We start from the raw sequence: 18,682 nt of genomic DNA on the forward strand, positions 1-18,682 counted from the left end.
TGACAATTCTCAAACCGCCCAAGCAAATGGATCACTAAATATATCATTTGATTGGGTGGGTTGAAAATTGTTACAGGAGTGTTTCACTTAGGTGATACTACCACATGTGAGTGGGGGAATAGCCTTAATGTTATTGTCTGTCTTCCTTTGGTGACAAAACCAGTTTCAATACCAGGAATTGCCACAGAGTGTGTCATTGTCTTCCAAGGGTGAGTTTAAGGTTTTGGCACCCGGTCAGGCGTTCTTCAGGTGGTTTCTGGTATTTCTTTGCATCATGTGGTTCTTAGAGTTAGTTGTGACGTTGCCTCGGATAATGTGGTTCTCCCCTTTGACTTGGGGAGTTGCCATGTACAGTGAGCGGTTCTCTTCTTTGGGTAAGTGGTTCAGTTCGTTGTCTGGGTTATGACGTAGCTTTGCAGTGTTTTTTGCTTTTCATTGGATAGTTTGTGAAGTAGCCTTGTAGTGTGGCTTTTCATGGGATGCTTTGTGAAGTAGCCTTGTAGTGTGGCTTTTCATTGGATATGTTGTGAAATAGCCTTACAGTGGCTTCTGTGATTCCCTTCTTTTGGGAAGGTTAAGGAGTTTCCAAACTTCCAATATGTTTTTCTTCAAGTGGGTTCAGCAGTTTACATCCAGCCAGTGATTCATTATTTTGGGAAGGTTGGGAGTTGTGTACATATGAAGGTTTTGGTTGGGTCGTTGATTTATCGTCAGTTTGAATGTCCTGGATACACGTTTGGTACTGGTCTTCCGTTCCCTTTCACCACAAGGCTGACATGTCTCATGGCTTCGGCAGGCGGCTCAGTCGCCAGTATACGGAAGTGTTGCAATAGTTTAAGTTGGCGCCCGGGATGCCTCGTGCGTCGATGGTCGCTCTTGCCCTCAGTACAGCAGCCTCTTCTTTTCCTGCCCCCGGTGTTCTTTGGGAGGAAGCTTTTCATGGAATGGCCTGCTTGCTGCTGGTAGCCGTGGCTTTGGTCTCAGCGGTGGAACCCAAACCGACTTGACTGTGTGTTTTTGTTCCCTCAGGAGCCCGCAGGAAAGTGTGGTGGGAGTACAAGATGTATGCTACGTGTGGCCGTGACGGCAAGGTGAGCGGCGCAGGAGGGCGAGGCGCGAGGACAGAAGGCTGGAGCGCCGCAGAGGGCGCGAGGGGGCTCGCCAATGCAGTTTAAGGTAAGTGTCGCGCCGCGCTGCGTCTAGGTTCGTCCCACGTGTCCATGTCTCCAGAGGGGACTCGGAGTGGCTGCGGGGCGGAGCAGTCAAATAAAGACGGCTAAACTGGGTGGAGACCTGGCCTTAAACCCCACCGGGAGCCAATGTTTTCCTGCGTGTTCCTCAGTGCAGCAACCTCTGCTATCCCTCATACACCCGTAAACCCCTGGCCCAGTTCGTGTACACGGGGGTCTGCAAACCACCTGCTGTGAAACCTACCTTGCGGCGTGCCAGGTGTACTGTCTAAAGTCCGTTTCCGGGGTACACGGCGTGCGTGGTGCCCTCTGATCCTTTGTGTTCAAGAAGTTTGTAGAACAGAACTGGTGCCCCTGGCCTAAGGCCCGGTGCATACCAACTGTCTTATTGCCCTCAAATCCTGTGGGCTCGTTATATAATAACTCGATGTAATCTTATATCAGCCCTCGAGGCTCGCAGTGTAGGCTCAGCCCCTGGAGCCTACGCTGCCCAAACCCTGCAGAGAACGAGATCTGCGCCTGGCTCTGTGCCACACGCCCGCGCAGTGAGGGAGCACAGTCCCAATGAGCCTGGTGGATCTGGGCGTTTTCTTTGGTGTCCACGCTCATTGACCCGGTTCAGCCACTGTGCCGTATTTCTGGTAACTTTAATGCACGCAGAGCAGCCACTGATGTGTGAACCTGGTGGAATTCCAGATATTCTTCTTGAACATATGCCTGTGCAAGCAGTTAGTGCCTATGTGCTCTCCAGATGCTTTTATTATAAGTGCTGCTTGATGGCGGAGTTGGGGCATTGTGTAGCCACATTGTGCTTTGAGGTGGGCCACGTTCTTGTAATGAAAGTAGAGGAGGTGACACAGAGCTATCTAGTGCACTGCTGACCATTTGCTATGTAGTGCCTAGTTAGCCGATTTCCCTTTGGAACCCTCCTTGTCTTTTGGTTTGTGGCACGTGCCCTAATTGAGGTGCCATGTCATCCATTTGCATAGCTGTGGTGTTTGGTTCCCCTCTACCTTCTTTCTCTAGGGTGTCCTGCCACCCCTTCACTTCGCAGTGCTGTGTCCATTTGGCAGCCATTTCACACTTCTTTGCAATGTCTGCTTCTTGCCAGCTAGCTCCTTGGCATGTGCCCGGTTGCCGAATGTACAAGCAGCCAGTCTTTTTATCAATAGGGTGCAGCTGTTTGCCATGATCGTGCTCTTGAAAGATTGCACACGTCCTACGGAACAAGGCAGCGCGGGATCAAGGCTTGCATAAGAAAGTTTCTGTAGGACACACCCAGACAGCCATGCAGAGATAAGTGCCTTGGGTATTAGGAGCTGCCTGTGCTGCAGAGACCTGCTGCGAAGGAGATGACCACAGAGGTCTGTTGGTGCCGGGGAATGGCAAAACTTACAGAACCGGGTAACAAAACAAGGACATGCGTACAGAGCAAGTTTGAGGGAAGAACGCGCCAGACTTGCTCCCGAGTAATGATGAAACACAGCAGTGAGATAGTAAAGAGACCCTTACAGGGATCTAAAAGTGCGAGGAGGTAGAGCTCTTTGAGAGCAAAGAGACACCGGGCTGTGAGGGAGAAAGGAGACCCGAGCGCTTAGGGCCGGGAGACGCTTGTAGAGCTTTGTGAGATCTAGATGTATACAGGCCTGGAGAAGTGGGGGGCTCCGGGAGAGCAAGGGGCAGTCCTAAAGCTTAGAAGGAGCGTGGTGGGGCACACAGATGGAGCAAAAACGTTCATACAGAGGTCTGAGTGAGTAGATGTACAGACCATAACAAAAGCAAACACACTCATGGTAAGATTTTAGGGAGGCGTATACAGTTATATTATGGAGGAAAGAGCGGCTCATTTTAGATCTGAGCGATGAGTGACTACTACAAAGCTCTGGGAGTGCAAGGTGAGGCCAAACTCGGGGTAAGCAGTCTATTCTAGAGCTCTGAGGGACCAAAGTGAGGCGAACAGAGCATCAAGGGAACACAGAAAAAGCAAAGCAAATCCCTGAGCGAGCAAGCATGCGTTTACAGAACTGCGGTAGACTAATGAGGGGACACTGACAGAGCTAGGGAACATCTGCGGAACACAAGGGAACTAAAGGGTATGGTTCAGAGCTCTGAGGAAGTAAACAATGAAAATACCTCTCGGGGAGCACGGGGACACATCTGTAGCTAAAAGGGATTGAGGGGAGCATATGCAGAGCTCTGAGAGAGTGCAGAAATCTATCGAGCTGTGAATAAGCAAGGTGGCACAGACATGAGATTATGGAGAGCAAGGAAATATTAACAGACGTTTGAGGGCAAGCAAGAGCCTGAGGGAGCTAGCAACGGAACAGATCTCCAAAATGCCAAGTATTGGCATAGCCAATATGTCTCGCCTTTGGGAACTTATTTATTTATTTATTTTATTTATTTTCAAAGTTTTATATAGCGCGAACAAGATCTTCGCAGATATCAGAGCGCTTTACATAGAGGGTACATGAAGGAACATAGTCAAACAAATAGATCAATAGATCACGCAGTACAAATATGTGGCTGCAAAGCCAATCATGTGCGTAATAAGACAACTCATACAAATAAGTAGAGGGGTCAAACATGTGATACAGATCGGTGCAGGGTGTTAACAGAGTTCGAGATAATAGTTCATGTGCGTAATAAGAAAACTCATACAAATAAGTAAAGGGGTCAAACATGTGATACAGATCGGTGCAGGGTGTTAACAGAGTTCGAGATAATGGTTCAAGTGTGTTTAGCCATGAGGATAGCTTTTACTTCTCTTTTAAAGAGTGTAAAGGAAGATATTCGCCTGGTTTCGGGAGGGAGTGAGTTCCAAATCCTAGGCGCCATTCCTGAGAAGGAGCGCTTGTAAGTTTTTTCCTTCCGGAATCTTCGAGGTTTCAGCAGAAGATTGTTTGTGCCTCTCGTGTTTCTAATTCCCCCAGAGATTGTCAATTTCTGAGCGAGGTAGCCGGGTGAGTTTAGGTGTACCGCCTTGTGTGTCATGCAGGCGATTTTCAGATGTATTCTGGCTTCAAAAGGCAGCCAATTCAGGGATTTCAAGTCAGGGGTAATGTGGGAGTGCTTTTTTGACCCAGTGATGAGTCTCGCTGCAGCGTTTAGGGAAGCTCTTAGTGGTGCGGTTGTAGTTAGGGGGAGTCCGCAGAGGGCGGTGCTGCCGTACTCAATTCGTGGGATGACTAGTGCTTGTACTGCTGTTTGGAAGTCTTTGGCTGGGAGGTAGGGTTTAAGTTTCCTCAGAATATTGATCTGGAAGTTCGCTCCCTTTGTTGCCTTGCTGATATGTTGCTGCATGTTGAGATTGGTGTCAAGTGTTATGCCTAAGGATTTTGCTGAGTCCACGATGGTGGGTTGGACATTGAGTGCGGTTAGGTGTTTAAGCCAGATTTGAGTGGTGGATATCTTCGCTGGAGGTGAGATCAGAAGGAACTCTGTTTTCAGGGCATTGAGTTTGAGGTGATTATCTGCAAGCCAGGATTGGGTGCATCTGATTGTTGAGTTCAGGAGCAGGATGTCATTGGGGGATTGTAATTTGAGGTAAAGTTGGGTGTCATCGGCGTACATGTGAAAGTGTACATTGGATGCTTGTAGCAGGGTGGTGAGAGGTTCCATGACTAGGTTGAACAAGGTTGGGGATAGAGAGGATCCTTGGGGGACGCCTAGCGTTACAGGTATTGGCGAGGACATCAGGTTCTTGCTCTTGAATTTCTGCGACCTGTTGTGTAGAAAGGAAGTGAACCATTTGAGAACAGTTCCAGATAAACCCATTCTTGTGTTTAGTAGTTCTAGCAGATTCTCATGTTTAACGGTGTCGAATGCTGAAGAGAGATCAAGAAGGATGAGGAGGCAGGTGTCGTTTTGGTCTAGCATTTGAAGTGCGTCGTCAATTATGTGAGTCATCGCAGTTTCTGTGCTGTGTCCTGCTCGGAAGCCTGACTGGTAAGGGTTGAGGAGATCAAATTGCTCAATGTGTTTAGTCAATTGTAGTTGTGCGCATTTTTCCAGCAGTTTGGCGAGAGTGGGGATATTGGTGATGGGATGGTAATTGTTGAGATCAGAGGGGTCGGCTGTAGGTTTCTTTAGTAGAGGTGTGACCTGGCCAACACTTATAAGTGTTTTGCCAGAGATATTGACTTTACCTATGTCTTTAAGCTGTGCTGTACAGAAGTTTGAAGCATGCTGAAAAGTTATAATAAAGACGTTTCAGAAGCATTTTTGTTATCTTAGATATGACCAAAAAAGCATTATGTACAACTAAACGACCACCTTTAAAAAGTATTAAAACGAATGTCTTGAGTTTTTTTGTCCTTTCAATGCTGTCAACTTTTATCTGCCTGTCCCAATGGTTGCATGTTGGTTTTTTTTTTTGTTATGGGCATAAATAACGGAAGGGTGAAGGTCAGTCAGTTAGAGAGAGTGAGGGAGAGAGTCAGTGAGTAAGAGTCCGTGAGAGTATGTCAGTCAGTGAGAGTGAATGAGAGTGAGTCAGTCAGTGAGTGAAAGCGGGTGAGTCAGTCTTTTAGCGAGAGAGGGTCAGTCTTTTAGCGAGAGAGGGTCAGGTCAGTCTGTGAGCGAGCGGGAGTCAGTCTGTGAGCGAGCGGGAGTCAGTCTGTGAGCGAGCGGGAGTCAGTCTGTGAGCGAGCGGGAGTCAGTCAGTCTGTGTTTTTAATGATGTACAATGGTCTTTCGTCCTTGAATAATTGATGTGTTTTTAATAAATTAATTTTTATATTGTGTATCTTTTGGCCTTTGAGGGTGTTTTGATCTGGTGATAGTTTGGATGTGAAGAGTGTGTCAGCTCTGTGTATTTAAACATTCTTTAAGGGGATCTGGTTTGAATACGGTCTATTTAATGCCCTACCCCTTATGCGGTTTGGGGCCCCTCTCATTTGTTTAGAAAAAATGTACCAAATACTGACCAGCTGCACAAAAGTGGTGTGAGCAGCAGCGAGCTTACTCCACCAGCCAGAAACTTAGAGAAACATAACAGCATCCTGTTCCTGTCGCGCCATGGGCGGACCACACTAATTATAAGTCCTGTGGCAAATTAAAGTATGGCATTCATTGTTGCAGTGAGTCTTCGTAACGCCATCACGTGAATGCTGAATGGATCCAGTCTCCATGCCTGCAGCAGTGAGAATCTTTGTGAGAGAAATGCAGATCGCACGCTGCTTTGCTCAGTGCTAATTATAGCGCTTTGGCTTGACCACTTCAGGAGGTGTTATAAAAGCGTGGCTTTTTATTGCAGTCCATTAATGCGGACTAGCACACTGAAATGCGTTCGTCTAACCCCTGATGCGTGAAACTTGGGAGGGCTGTCTTTGTGTACTGTTGCTTGCTTGTGGTGTGTACAGTTCCTAAAGGGTCAAATGACCTACATCTGAGCTATGGCTGATAATTGGACAAGCTACACGAAGGTAGAAACCCCTGCCATAGGGATTGGCAACATATTTTTTCATATGCTTATAGGTGCATCTTTTTGATAGGAAGTGGCAGCAAGCTTCCCCAGCGAGAGCACAAGAAGAGAAAACTGCCCTTCTTTTTTCAGCACTTCACTTTCAGGGCTGGCGTTAACCAAGCCCAAAGATTTAAGTACAATTCTATACATAATGTAGTTCCGTAGAGGGGCTTTTAGCCAGCTCTGTGCATCCCGTGGTATGCTATAGTCATTCACATTTTTTTCCGCCCACTACTGCATACGGCATGGTTAAAAGCCATTGGCTAACTTCACAATAAGTGACAACATTCTGCTGTTTCACTAGGAGCACATCTGCACACAGAGTAGTTGCCTTAATAGCTAGGAACTACTATGACAATGTAGGCTTTTTGAGGCAAAAGAGTATTTGAACTTTTTCAAAATAATTTTTTAAATATTGTCCAGGATTCTGCACCTCCTACACCAATGTTTTATTTTTAAAAAAATGACAAAACTAGCATTGACAATGACAAACGGCTGGCACTCAACACCAGCCCAATTGAATTTGCTTGTGCATTAACCCTGGGCTTAGTTTGCGTAGTAGCACTACGCGCAGCTACGCAAAGTGCTCTACGCAAACTGTGCAGTGCGGTAGGGAATATGCTGTTCGCACTGATTGCACAGTACCAGATGCTTGTCCACACTGTGCAATCATTGCAAACGGCTTCTTGCACAGTGCAAGCAGTCGGTTTCTGCCGCTCGAGTAGATTTGCACTCGAGCTGCTGCTTTCTCAACACGGACTGGTAGTTTCTCATAGCGAGCTACGTGACCACTCACAATGAGAAACCTGACCTCCCCGCATTGAGAATCTTGCTGGGAGGTTTATTTTCTACGCTCGCGATCGGCAACTTGATGTTGCTGATCGCGAACGAGGAAAAAGTCTCGCTGAGACGGTGTTTTGCTCGCTCGCGGTCGCCAATTTGACTTTGAGGACCGCGAGCGAACAAAGAATGCCCGCTAAGCGTTTTTGCTCTGTGCCACGTGCAATTCGCGTAGCGTGAACTATGCACGCTCGGCTAGCGTAGTCCTACGGCCAGGGTTACTGTGCATGTTAATGCTTGATGTACTTGTGACTTCTTAAGTTCATTATCTCTCGCCTTTATCTTTAACCAATCAACCCCCCCTTCCCCCCCACCCCCCATGGCTCTGTTTTTACTTTCCTCTGTCAATGTCTCCTTTTCCAGTTATCCCTCCTGTCTCTATTTCTATCTTGCGCATTCCTTAATTCTTTCGTATCTATTTCTTTTCACATGTCTCTTTCTATTGCTCTCTTTCTCTCTCTGCCTCACTTACCACTTTCTCTTGCACTCATTTTTCACCCATTCATCTTTCCTTCCACTTTACTCTGCCATTCCTTCTGTATCTCTCCCGCCTACAATTTTTCTCTATATATTTTCAAGTATGCTCTGTTCTTGCTGCTTCTGCCCAGAGTCTTCTTGTTTCATCTTAGGTTGCAGCCACCCACTTTTGCTGCTTGCCCCCTTTGTGCATCATATTTCCATTCCTCCTTCAGCAGCTGCATGGTCCTGCCCCTCCTCCCACCGCATAGTCTTCTCCTTTATTTCACAGATTGTTGCCTTCCATTGCCATATTTCTTATCTCATCTTGTATATCGTCCCTTTCTAGCTGTGCAATATTCCCCTCTGCCATATTCCTCTCACTCGTGTCCTATTAACTTCCTACCCGCCACATCCCTCAATGCCTCTTGTCTTACACTTCGGCACCTGCTTAATAATGTCCCTTCTTCTCGCTCGCCTGCAGTTTAACAACATGATGGAGAAGAGACAGCAAGGCCCAGATGGGTCCATCACGCCTGTGCAGCAGATGCTGGCATCTGGGAGTGGAGCCCTCCTCACCTCTCTGTTTGGTAAGTCTACCAGACATTTTTTTGTGTAGTATGAATGTTTTTTCCACGAAAGAGAAGTGATTGCTTGTGAAAAATTAATTATTTTAACTACTGCATCTATAAAGTCCCTATGAGTGGAGTGACACGGGTGGGTGGGAGTAAAAGGGAGGGCAATGCTGTGCGGGCAGAGTTAATTGAAAGGGAAGACGAGGTGACACTTGGAGCAATCAGTGGCAGCAATGGGCATGTGATAAAATGGATCTATATGAGCCTATGAGTGAAGTAGGGAAGAGCTCGAGAGTCAAATGGGGGAGAGGGGCAAGCTGTTGCAAACAATGTTTCTTTCTCATTTCACTCCAGTCCTGTTGTACCGTCCCACTTAATAACAAATTCTATGAAATAGCCCACAAAAGTGGAAGTCTGTTTTTTTGTTGTTGTCTGGATTGTGGCACTACAGCTGCCAAACAGACCTAGTCTTAACAATATATGTAAAGGGGGGCTTTAAGTCTGCTCTTTTCAGCCATTGGTTTTCTTGAACAACCTTGTTCAGTCATTGGCTTTACGTTTTGTCAATCATGTCTTTGCTTAGCCTACCATATTATTCATCTCTGACCTACAGCTATTAGCTGTTTGGGTGTACCCTTGCACCTCCACTCCAGTACTTTCATTGAACTGCATGAGGTATTGCTTTGCAACTGGTGCCTGCTGGCTCATTCCCACGTGTCTCTAACTAATGTGCTTTATGCCGGATGGGTAAGCACATTAAACCTAGACCTATTGGCTTCACCAATACTTTATCTGGGGTGTTGTTTGCAGCACTAGTGTTGTTTAGGTCAAGCCTATGGTAGCGCACATGCGCTGCATAGGAAATCGACCTCTTGGAATCGCTTCAGCTTCAGGGAAAGCTCTTGCATGTGGTGCTCACACGCCATTGGCCTTTGCGTCTGGCTTTAGCGTACAATTGGCCAAAAGCGTGTGGGTGTCCCAGCTTTTAGGGAAATGTTAACTCCCAGAGCGTTTTGCTTCCAGGAGCCATCAGCGCCGCGCATGGGCCATCTGGTTTTAATCAGCATGTGCGCACTTGGTTTCAATGCAGTCTTTCTTTCCCCGTACGACTTCAAAGACATGTGTTATAACAGATTTTATAACTGACGTTTACCACATGCAGCAGTTTTCGGTGTACCCTGTTTTGCCATGTTTGGAATGTGTGTGTGAATTTAAGGTACTGAACCTCTCAGTAAATGTGTTGTATTGTTTTAAACAGTAATGGAACAATTTCACCATATCCTTACACGTACGTAATTACAGGCTGCAGGGCTTGACATTTCTTACAGTTCGGCAAGCCCGTGACCATTGTAAACATGCAAGGAGTCAAGTCAAGTCAAGTCAGAAAATTTATATAGCGCGCTACATACCCAGAGGGTCTCAATGCGCTTGAAGAGGGGTGGGGAATTACTGGTCAAATATCCACGTTTTAAGTTGCTTTCTGAATGCTAGCTGGTACGGAGTAAGGCGAAGGTGAGTGGGAAGTGAGTTCCAGGTTTTAGCTGCCAGGTAGGAGAAGGATCTACCTGAGGAATCGGGTTGTAGTCTCGGCAAATCACTTTATCTCCCCTTGCCCAAAAACAAACCGCAAACTGAATGTGTCCTTGTGTAAATTTACCAGTGCTCTTCCAAAGAAACTGCCCAAAAAAACCCCAGAAAAAAACACTGGTTGCTTTCTGCGTTTTCAAAACCTCTACGTCGGTTTTGCTTTCAGGAGCAGACTGAGCTGCTCGCCAAATGGCGCAGAGAGGCACAGAGGTTTGTGGCGCAGGTTCATGTTCCGGAAAGTGCAGATTCACCACGAACATGAATTCCATCGGAACCTGGGCCAACATTTTGGGGAGTGGTTGAAAGCTGTGGGTAATGCCTGTGGTAGCATGTTTGGGAGTTGGTATAGGGCCACCGTTAGATCGTGTGGTGTCAGTCGTTACCTAGCCAGAGAGTAGTCCTTTTTCTCAGGGATGTTGGCCGGTCCTTTCTCATCGTCCACATTGACAGGCAAAATTATTATTTTCATACAGTTGTATCTTTTCCCCGTGTACTTGTCCTTTTAGCTCTAACATGAGTGCGATTTCTGCCGAAGCGACCTTCTTTTAATAGTCTAGTAATTAGGAACAGGTAAGCATGTGATTGCTGAATATTTACACCTCTTAAATATCTCACTCCAGTATGTATAATCTGTGTGTCCTTCAAAATAAAGACTGTATCGTTTAGCGACAGACTTTGAAAAAGAAAGTGATACTAAATAGTGTGTACATGAACTAGATCCAAAGCAAGAGTACTGATGAATCCGTGGAGACCAGCTTCCCTTGAAAAGTGGCTCAGTAACGTAGAGAACCGATTTTAAATTACAGGGTGACAGTCAAAAAGTGGCTTTGAAAGCACAATCATTTGTGAAGAGGTCACTTTCATTTGTCTTTTGCCACTCAATGTTATATTGGATATAGAGCTTTAACTTCCTACTTATTCAGTCACAATTAACACAGCGTAACCTCATTGTCCGTTTTGGTGGCAGTAGTACCTGTTGGACTTGGCCCGCAGGGCAGGTTCACCCCTAGACTTTTTGCCTTATTTGTGACCCTGTGTTAGTGATTTTTGGGTCTCTGCGCACTTTCCCCTGGGTCCCAGAGTGAAAGTGCGTGCGTGTAGCATGGCTGGCCTGCCCTCCCATAGGAATGCATGGGGAATGTGTGTGTCCCTGGTAGTTCCTGATGCGTGGGGAGTGCAGGCTCGAGTTTGGTATGCTTAAACTCGTGAGAGTGAATCCTGCAAGATGGTGTCTGCGGCATGTGTGTGTCTAGTTGGGAAGTGCTACTTCTGGACATTGAGATATGTGTGCAGTGAGGGTGCTGGAGCGTGATTGGCGGGAGCTGGCTGGCATGCCAGGCTCCAGGAAGTCTGGATGGGTCTGCCCGGTGGTGAGTGGGAGATTAGCATGAGTGATGTGTGGGAGGAGTGTACCTGTGTCCTGGATGGGCTGGGTTTTCCCCCACACAATGCTGGCTCCGCCCCCCTGTGGTGTGACTGATGTCCCTAGACCTGCCAGTGAAAGAAAGGGGTGGTTGGGCCATCAAGGGTACTCAAGAACCAGCTGCGACTGGTTCCGCCCCCACCCTGCACCTTCAGACAAAGGAATGTACTGTATAAAAATGGGGCTGTGTGCCCACAGAAGTTGTTCTTCCCTGATCCTACTCGAGGGGCTGCTGCTGGGGCCAGGAGGAACCGCCACTTGGACTGCCTCCCTGCCTGGAGGGCCAGTGAGCTGGCCCCTGGCCCAGCCTTGCCCCCCTGCCTGCCTAGGAGGACTTTTGCTGGGCTTGTGCTGTCCCTTTGGCGCTGGGGAGCGCCTTACCTTGCCCTAAAGCGTCTGGGAGCGCTGCATTTGCTTTCTAGCGCTAAGAGCGCTTCATTTTCCTGAGGAGCGCTTGGGAGCGCTTTATTTGCTCGCTGGCGGCTGCCCACGCCGCAGATTCACCTTTTAAGTGACTTAGTTCGAGTGCCCACCTCGATTTCGTCCCCGTAATCACTGCTGCAGCCCGGGGCCGGGGAGAAGCCGAGGAGCAGCTGCTAGCGTCACCCGGGAGCCGCGCTGCCATTGGCTGTGGCTGCGGGAGGCTCGCCGGGCGATCAGCGCCGTGATTGGAGGAGCCCCTTTATTTTGGAGTATAGCGCTGGGAGCGCTGTGTTCCCCTTTTTGCGCTTGGAGGCGCTTTATCCCCCAGAGCCGGTGCCCACCCGGCATTTGCCCGCAAATCGCTTTTGCCGCCGCCCGGCGCCCGACCAGGAAGTCAGGCAAGCCAGGGGCGGGCCTCCGGGACAACCGGAACCGGAAGTGGGAGGGCGGGAGCCCACCCCGCCTCCCACGCAAGAGGAGTAGCGGCTGTTGTGAGCACCGGGGCCGGCAGGAGCCTACCCTGCGCCCCGGTGCACTCCCCCAGAAGACGAGAGGAAGAAGTCCGGCTGCCTGTCTGCCTCTACGGAGAGAGGGCGCGAGGAACAAGAGGTCCGACCAAGGAGAGAGCAGAGACACCGCCTCCCCAAACAGCCGGTGAGTGGGGCTCTGTCCATTTGGGAAGAGGAGGGCGTCGGGGCACGTTGTCGGGTTCCGCCCCTCCCCTCCATCGCCAGGGCAGTTGTTGTGAAGTCCCAGAGGGCTTCAGGGGCTACTTGCTTCACGGGCCCAGAGAGGCTCCAACGGAAAGGGGCATTCTGTGTTTCAAGAGCCCACGAGGCTCGTGAGGGCACCATTTGCTCTTAGAAAGTCCAGAGAGGGCTCAGGGGCACCTTGGCAACCTAGAGTCCCCCGAGAGGGACTCCACCGATCCAGGCACATTTCTCCCGAGTCCCCAGAGGGGGTACTCCAACGCTTGGACAGCCCACCTTGTGTAGAGCCCCAGAGGCTATGGGGCATTGCTTGGTGTTTTGAGCCCTGAGAGGCTCCTGGGGGCCATTTGTTCTTTGAGCCCAGAGAGGCTCTGAGGGTGCCATTCCCTCGTTTTGGAGCCCAGAGAGGCTCCAGCCTTTTGCGTTGTGAGCCCAGAGAGGCTCATTGCCCATTCTTGTGAAGAGCCTGAGAGAGGCTCAGGGCACCATTCCTTGTACAGGAGCCCGGAGAGGCTCCGCAGTGCCACAGTGGTGGTTCTTGAGCCCAGAGAGGCTCCAACGTTGCCCTAACTTTCCCTGAACCAGTTGCCCAGCACTTTGTGGGCAACTGCTACGTTTAGGCCCTGACATTGGGACACAGGGACTGTCACAGGTGGTGACTGATTTAAGTTTTGCGCAATGTTATTGCTACACCTCTGAATGTTAATGCATCATGTGTTTTGTTTTTACACCTCTACAGGTATTGTGATGTGTAGGTGGTTGTTTTCTCCCTAGTACAGGTGGTGCTAGTGAGGTCCTGTTACCAGTGATTACTGGTTGTGTGCTCTATGTTTATATTTTGTGCTACAGTGATTTTACTTTCTAAAGTGCTATTTCTGAAAGTATTGCTTCTAAAAGTGCTGATACCCTTGACAGTGGTCCAAGTGGCCCTGTCCTGTACAAATATCCCTTGTAAATTCCGCCCGTGCCTGTTGGCACAGTGTAACAAGATGTGTGTTTTATCTGATGTATATTTATTATAATACAAAGGCTATTTTTATATAACCTTGTGTGGAGTTTTCCTTTGTGGTGGGCCTTTGGTTGTTGTTGCTGGGGTGCGTGCGCAGATACTTAACTTACATCGCCTCCAAGTTTAGCCTTGACTGCTCGCGCCACGTTACCTAGAGGGCGAGTAGGGGTTACCTTGGTGTGTGACTCCCTTGCCCTGACTTGGAGGTAGTGGTCTCTGACTGACTTTGGCGAAAGCCCTGGCCAGCCGGGGATCCCGTTTCCAACATTGGCGGCAAGCGGTGAGGATAAGGATTTGTGTTTGCGATGTACCACAGTGGCAACGGGCCACACTACAAAACTCTGCATTTTAGATAACCACATTTTGGGGATTATTGTGTTTTTGGTAAAATTCCATTATTGCTTCTTCTGAAGAGTGTCATTTGATAATTGTGTTCAGTACATTTGTCCCCTGCCCTGCTTCCAGAGTTTGGTACCTGTGTCACATGTGGTCAGGTTGAGAAGTCAGGGGTGGTAGAAACTGCCTTACCGATCCGAGGGGAGGGTGTGTGTGGATGAATGGTGTGGTTCCCTGGACGCATGAGTGAGTTCTTTTTTTAAGGAGAGTGTGGAAGTTTTGGAATTGTGTACTTTTACTTCAGATTGCTAGGTCCCTTGTGTTGCACGTGTCTGTGAGCATCCTGTCAAGATGGAACCTCCTTTTAACCTTTGTGGCCTGTTTAAGTACAGTGTGCATGAGTTGGTACGGTTATGTAAGGAGAGAGACATCCCAGTGAGTGAGTCCGACACCCAGTCCAAGCTTAGGGATAACATGATCCTGTGGCAGAAGAGTGACTGGGAGCGTGAGCACAGTGAGAGGGAGAGGGCCCGGACCGCACACCATGAGGGTGGTGGGTCTGAGGGGAGCCCTGAAGAGTCTGAAGTGGAGAGTGAGTTTGACAGTGGATGGGCGCCAGCAGAGAGCGAGTACCCCCTAGATAGGGAATCCCTTGCTGGGTCCAGTGTCAGATGTAGCACCCCATCCCTTTCCCTGTCCCCAGAGGAGTGGGTGGATAGGAGAGAAGAGAGGGAGCACCAGCTGGCCATGGAGAAGCTCAGGTTAGAGTATGCCAGAGAGATGGCGCAGCTGGGTGTGAATGAGCGGACTGCAGAGGCTGAGAGGGCCTTGGCCAGGGAGAAGATAGCCCTAGAGTGTAGGTTATCCCCTGACCGCAGTCATCCTTTTCTGGATCCCCCAGGGAGGGTGGAGTCCAGTGGTGGCAGCTATTTGAATCTCAGTGCAGGAAATCCCACTCCCAGTTCCCAGAGTCTGGTACCTGTTTCCCCAGAGGAGGAGTATAGGTTGAGATTCAGGGGCAGTAGGAAACTGTCTCACCAGTCTTGGGGGGAGTTTGTGGATGAATGTCAAGGTGCACTGGCTGAATGGTTAGAGGTTCACATGGAATCTGAGTTTGATAAGCTATTTGATCTGGTTCTAAGAGAGCAGGTGCTTAGTAGTTGTTTGCCCGAGTTGCGCCTACACCTGTTGGAATGTGGGTTGACTGATCCGGACACCCTGGCAGAAGAAGCAGAGCGCTGGGAGAGTGCCAGAGGTTCTGTAGAGTCATTGGAGAGTGAGTCCAACAATAGTGGTACAGGTAGCTTCCAGCCCAGCGTGGTGGAAGAGGCTCAGTGTAGCCCAGCTAGGTCCCAGTATAGTGAGAGAGGTGGAGGGGCTGACTACCTGGCTCAGTGGAGCAGGAGTCAGTGGGAGGCTGAGAGTCCCCCGAGGCCCGAAGCCCTATCTCAGAACCTGGGTGGTTTCTTGAGGGAACACCAGGTTAGGGACCTAGGCTGTCCGGTTAGTACACTTGAGGAGGATCTCCTAGTGTCTAGGGAACCTGGAGCGTCTGTAACTAGAGCTACAGGGGTTCCAGTGCCCGGCAGTGTCGCTCCAGTTGGGAGGGCACAGAAGTCCGAAGTGAGGAGTGATTGGGGGATGAGTTTCCCAGTGGATGCACCAGTGGACCAGGGACTAGCCAGTTGGGCTAGATCTTCTTGGGGGGACCCGGGTGGCGCCACTTCTGGTCTGGGGGATCGTCACGCACTGTCGGGTGGACAGGGGACGGGAGATCTGCGCCAGACAGACAGTCACACAACAGATGTGTCATTTGTTAGCCTCAGGGGGATTGTGTGTGCATCCCCAGAAGTCCTGGAGTGCCAGGCAATTGTTCCACCAAAGGTTTTAGACCGGAGGTTGGATGGCCAGGTTCAGGGTCAGCCTGACCCGAAGGGTAGGACGACTGTAACCAGTGTCCTGACCGGTTCTTCTTCCAGAGGAACTTCTCCAGGTGGGAGAGGGCAGACCTCTGGAAGGGGGTGCAGAGGGTGGGAAAGCCCACCTCTGACCCCGGCGCAACCCGAGGGGTTAAACCCTGGGTTGGAGTGGCGTTGTAAGGGTACCCCTCGCAGGAGGAGGAGGAACCCTGGAAGAAGAGGTAAGGGGAGGAGAGCCTTCCCTGAGACTCCTGGTCCGCCTGAGGTTGTAGACCAAAGGCTGGTGAACCAGTGGCAGTCTAGTCCTGTCTTGCAGACAGGGAGAGTGGAGAATGGACACTATGTGCCAGGGGTTACTACCCCCCGCTCTGCGAATTGGCAAGGACCGGTGGCACCTGGGTGGCCCAGGGCCTGGTCCTGGCCGCGGACAGCTGAGGAGTACCAGTGGGGTAGCCCAGTTGGTCCTTACAGTAGCTTTAGAAGGAACCCTAGGGGTTCACCGTGGCATAGAACAGGAGGGTGTCCCGGCAGTGGCGGGCCTGCGTCCGTGTTCTATCGCCCCAAGCAGGGAAGTCCATCACGGTGGTGATTGTTCTCCCCTGCGTTTTGGCTGGAAGGGGGTTGTGTTGGACTTGGCCCGCAGGGCAGGTTCACCCCTAGACTTTTTGCCTTATTTGTGACCCTGTGTTAGTGATTTTTGGGTCTCTGCGCACTTTCCCCTGGGTCCCAGAGTGAAAGTGCGTGCGTGTAGCATGGCTGGCCTGCCCTCCCATAGGAATGCATGGGGAATGTGTGTGTCCCTGGTAGTTCCTGATGCGTGGGGAGTGCAGGCTCGAGTTTGGTATGCTTAAACTCGTGAGAGTGAATGCTGCAAGATGGTGTCTGCGGCATGTGTGTGTCTAGTTGGGAAGTGCTACTTCTGGACATTGAGATATGTGTGCAGTGAGGGTGCTGGAGCGTGATTGGCGGGAGCTGGCTGGCATGCCAGGCTCCAGGAAGTCTGGATGGGTCTGCCCGGTGGTGAGTGGGAGATTAGCATGAGTGATGTGTGGGAGGAGTGTACCTGTGTCCTGGATGGGCTGGGTTTTCCCCCACACAATGCTGGCTCCGCCCCCCTGTGGTGTGACTGATGTCCCTAGACCTGCCAGTGAAAGAAAGGGGTGGTTGGGCCATCAAGGGTACTCAAGAACCAGCTGCGACTGGTTCCGCCCCCACCCTGCACCTTCAGACAAAGGAATGTACTGTATAAAAATGGGGCTGTGTGCCCACAGAAGTTGTTCTTCCCTGATCCTACTCGAGGGGCTGCTGCTGGGGCCAGGAGGAACCGCCACTTGGACTGCCTCCCTGCCTGGAGGGCCAGTGAGCTGGCCCCTGGCCCAGCCTTGCCCCCCTGCCTGCCTAGGAGGACTTTTGCTGGGCTTGTGCTGTCCCTTTGGCGCTGGGGAGCGCCTTACCTTGCCCTAAAGCGTCTGGGAGCGCTGCATTTGCTTTCTAGCGCTAAGAGCGCTTCATTTTCCTGAGGAGCGCTTGGGAGCGCTTTATTTGCTCGCTGGCGGCTGCCCACGCCGCAGATTCACCTTTTAAGTGACTTAGTTTGAGTGCCCACCTCGATTTCGTCCCCGTAATCACTGCTGCAGCCCGGGGCCGGGGAGAAGCCGAGGAGCAGCTGCTAGCGTCACCCGGGAGCCGCGCTGCCATTGGCTGTGGCTGCGGGAGGCTCGCCGGGCGATCAGCGCCGTGATTGGAGGAGCCCCTTTATTTTGGAGTATAGCGCTGGGAGCGCTGTGTTCCCCTTTTTGCGCTTGGAGGCGCTTTATCCCCCAGAGCCGGTGCCCACCCGGCATTTGCCCGCAAATCGCTTTTGCCGCCGCCCGGCGCCCGACCAGGAAGTCAGGCAAGCCAGGGGCGGGCCTCCGGGACAACCGGAACCGGAAGTGGGAGGGCGGGAGCCCACCCCGCCTCCCACGCAAGAGGAGTAGCGGCTGTTGTGAGCACCGGGGCCGGCAGGAGCCTACCCTGCGCCCCGGTGCACTCCCCCAGAAGACGAGAGGAAGAAGTCCGGCTGCCTGTCTGCCTCTACGGAGAGAGGGCGCGAGGAACAAGAGGTCCGACCAAGGAGAGAGCAGAGACACCGCCTCCCCAAACAGCCGGTGAGTGGGGCTCTGTCCATTTGGGAAGAGGAGGGCGTCGGGGCACGTTGTCGGGTTCCGCCCCTCCCCTCCATCGCCAGGGCAGTTGTTGTGAAGTCCCAGAGGGCTTCAGGGGCTACTTGCTTCACGGGCCCAGAGAGGCTCCAACGGAAAGGGGCATTCTGTGTTTCAAGAGCCCACGAGGCTCGTGAGGGCACCATTTGCTCTTAGAAAGTCCAGAGAGGGCTCAGGGGCACCTTGGCAACCTAGAGTCCCCCGAGAGGGACTCCACCGATCCAGGCACATTTCTCCCGAGTCCCCAGAGGGGGTACTCCAACGCTTGGACAGCCCACCTTGTGTAGAGCCCCAGAGGCTATGGGGCATTGCTTGGTGTTTTGAGCCCTGAGAGGCTCCTGGGGGCCATTTGTTCTTTGAGCCCAGAGAGGCTCTGAGGGTGCCATTCCCTCGTTTTGGAGCCCAGAGAGGCTCCAGCCTTTTGCGTTGTGAGCCCAGAGAGGCTCATTGCCCATTCTTGTGAAGAGCCTGAGAGAGGCTCAGGGCACCATTCCTTGTACAGGAGCCCGGAGAGGCTCCGCAGTGCCACAGTGGTGGTTCTTG

At 50.9% G+C, this 18,682-nt stretch overlaps 1 protein-coding gene across 3 annotated transcripts in view; it reads left to right on the plus strand.

Moving 5' to 3' along the window:
• The window catches only part of SLC25A39 (solute carrier family 25 member 39), a 114,946-nt gene that overhangs the window by 3,547 nt on the left and 92,717 nt on the right, over nt 1-18,682 (plus strand). For all 3 annotated transcript variants that reach the window (XR_015296054.1, XM_086923913.1, XM_086923914.1), the window contains exons 2-3: nt 1,030-1,176; nt 8,438-8,543. Coding sequence is in view for 2 of the 3 variants with exons in the window: in XM_086923913.1 (XP_086780039.1) it covers nt 1,165-1,176; nt 8,438-8,543 (118 nt within the window). In the remaining variant the exon portion in view is untranslated. The remainder of the gene's footprint in view (nt 1-1,029; nt 1,177-8,437; nt 8,544-18,682) is intronic.

Source organism: Lissotriton vulgaris, chromosome 5 (genome assembly GCF_964263255.1).
Source record: "Lissotriton vulgaris chromosome 5, aLisVul1.2, whole genome shotgun sequence".
NCBI classification, from domain to species: Eukaryota; Metazoa; Chordata; class Amphibia; order Caudata; family Salamandridae; genus Lissotriton; species Lissotriton vulgaris.